The 2,982-nt window shown below is 34.7% G+C and overlaps 1 protein-coding gene across 1 annotated transcript in view; it reads right to left on the reverse strand.

The window, feature by feature from the left end:
• Positions 1 to 2,982, reverse strand: part of LOC106464563 — a gene marked incomplete at its 3' end in the record, with an annotated part of 66,575 nt that overhangs the window by 31,124 nt on the left and 32,469 nt on the right. Inside the window, exon 5 of the mRNA XM_022392301.1 lies at positions 2,075 to 2,290. Coding sequence (XP_022248009.1) covers positions 2,075 to 2,290 — 216 coding nt within the window. The remainder of the gene's footprint in view (positions 1 to 2,074; positions 2,291 to 2,982) is intronic.

Here is a 2,982-nt window from a genome sequence, read left to right on the forward strand (position 1 = left end):
AACGGTCTTGCCGTTGTCTGGGGCTGATTAAATCGATGATTAATGTATCTTTCTTGTGTAAAAGACAATAAATCATCCTTTAATGTATTTAATTAGCTTTGAAATTTACTAATGTTTTGCATTTGTGTACTCTGGCTTTTTCTCAGTTGTTGGAGATTTTCCTTTCTTGTTCCAGTTGCCATTGCTGTAATCTCTTATCTTGTTTATTTTCTTTCTCCTCCAACCACTGCTGTAATTTCTCTTCTTGTTTCTTTTCTCGTTCTTCTTGTTTCTTTTCTTTTTCCTCCAACAACTGCTGTAATCTCTCTACTTGTCTCTTTTCGCGTTCTTTTTGTTTCTTTCCTCGTTCTTCTTGTTTCTTTTGCTGTTCTTGTATTGCTGCCATCAAATCTGCTAAGCTGTAGTTTGATTTGCCACTTCTCGTTTTCATCTTCTTTTTCTTTTCTTTTTTTCAATCCCACTCCTCACACCAATTTGTTACGTCTCTGGTCGTTTGTTTATTTTCTGTAGAGATTCTTTCTGAAGAATTTCAGCGATGCAAGTCCTTTCTTAAATAAAACTAGTTTATTCTTTCTCAATTCAACTTTGCAATACACTTAATTTCCACAGTCACTTTAACTTAAACTCACGCTATAATTAACCACGATTCACGTACTTTACTTGACTCAATTGTACGTCTGTGTCTCTGCCTGTTTGCAATTCTAATTCCGATTAATAATTTCGCTTTATCTGGCGCACTTATATACAAGAATGGAGGGCGCCTAGCAAATACTGGATTATTCGTGATGTTTCCCGTTCTTTCTAGAACTCATTACGTGTTACCAGCGTCACAAGACTTCCGCTGTCTAACACTATGTTAAAAAACCACGTGTCAATTTATTTGTGTGTTTATGTGTAACAGTCATATTAGCAGTTAATTTAAATTAAATTGCACCATTTTTTAGATTTTTTGAAAATGTACATGAAAATTGTTTTTATTTTCTCAGTGTGTGATTGTTTTTATTTTACTATAAAGGGGTTTTTGGTGAACAAAGCTCGCTGAAGGAAGGGGAGGCAGAGTTTTTGACCAGTCGAGCAAAGCTAATACTTTTAACATTTTTAATAATACTGTTATGCCTCCGATCGCTAGTTAATTTTTCGTATAATTTCTTTCTGAAGAAACTTTAGCGATACAAGTCCTTTCTTAAATAAAACTGGTTTATTCTCTCTAAATACAACTTTGCACTACACTTAATTTCCACAGTCACGCTATAACAAACGCTATAATTCACAACGAACGTCTCACGTGCTCAACAATACGTCTCTCTCTGTCCGCAGTTCAATTACACATTACATTGTTGCCGTCACGTCTTGACCGTCTTATATATGAAAGAATACCGAAATCTAGTAACCTCCCGAGGATTCACGAAGCTTCGAGAATATGACGTGTTACTAGCGTCACGTGACCTCCGCTGTCGTAACACTACTATGATTCCTTCTACTGTGGTAATTCAGTGGCAGCGTCTGAGTATAATAATATATTTTAAAAAGTTTTTATGAACAAAATAATTTGGAGTCCACTACAAAAATGTTGAGTAAGGGTTATACGCATATTTTTAAAATTATGTTCTTGTAGTTGTTACTTATGACACCAGAACGACTGGCACTAGTAATTTCTAATTTTAAGTCAATAGATTACAAGGAAGGTTAGTCAAAAGCACCCACCGCCAACTCTTGGGCTTCTATAATCAGCTAGTAGAATTTGAATGTCACTCCTGTAAATCTTGTATTGATGATTTTTGCTTATTTGTAATTAAGCATAAAGCTACACAATGGGTTATCTGTGCTCTGCCCACCACGGGTATCGAAACCCGGTTTCTAGTGTTGTAAGTCCGCAGACATGCCACTGGAGGCTATTGATGGTTGATTAAATACAAACCCAGGATGAGCGTCACACGACATTAATGGCTTTGCTTTCACAATTATTATAATCTTATCAAAAATCTTAAGATCTATTTTTACAATTATCTGAAGAACTTAATATTTTTTCTTTCAAAATCACTTGAAATTGTTGTAAAACGACTCTATGGCTTACTTGAAGTTTCGATGATGTCAGATTTACACTTGCGCAGACGTCAATCAGTACAGTAAAGGTGACGTCACTATGAGGGTTAACAAGTGTAGGACCCACGAGTGTTAGAGCTAGGGATTTGGAGGTACGACGAACTGTGTGTACCGTAGGAATGTAAGTCTGTGCCCCTAGGCGGTTCCGAGCTGTCAACAGAACGACGTATTCGGCGTTTTCCTTCAACTAAAGTAAAAATGAAACTTTTAAACAAAAAATTCAATGAAAGTGATAAAAAAATGTAGCTCTCAGTTTAAAATGTTATGTCGTTTTTCAGGTAAATAATACTAAAATATTCAACTGTGATTCACCAACTAAATACATGAAAGTAAACGTGCTGTGTATATTCTGTAAAAATGAGACAGGCACGTGCAAACTAACGGGATATTAACGGAAAAACATCACAGAAGCAGGTGTAAAAACCTTCAGAACACTGGATACGTTTTTTGCTCATGAAGTTAGTTTTTGCAAATCGATCATCTATGAAAGAGAAATATTTTTAGTTTCTAAAAGCAACCAATGCTACAAATTCTGTTTACTTACCCGATCACTTGAGAAGGACAACAACCTTGGATTTAAAACTTGATTTCTGGAAATTTCCTGCTGTAGCTCGTGCAAGCCGTAATATACGGTTGGATCTTTAAACGTTGAATAAGATAGAAATAATTACATTTTAATTAATAATGAATAATTCATTCAAGAAAATCTGAAGGTCTGAAGTTTAACAAAATAAATTTGTAAAACAAAAAATAACATTTAGTTACCCCACATTGTAAATATATGAACAAATATTACTACCAAATGACATTTATGTACCCCACATGATGTTTTAGTTACTGGGTCTTTAATAACGTATGAAATTCCACAAAAACATTCAT

The sequence above is a fragment of the Limulus polyphemus genome, unplaced genomic scaffold (assembly GCF_000517525.1).
Source record: "Limulus polyphemus unplaced genomic scaffold, Limulus_polyphemus-2.1.2 Scaffold1689, whole genome shotgun sequence".
Taxonomy (NCBI): Eukaryota; Metazoa; Arthropoda; class Merostomata; order Xiphosura; family Limulidae; genus Limulus; species Limulus polyphemus.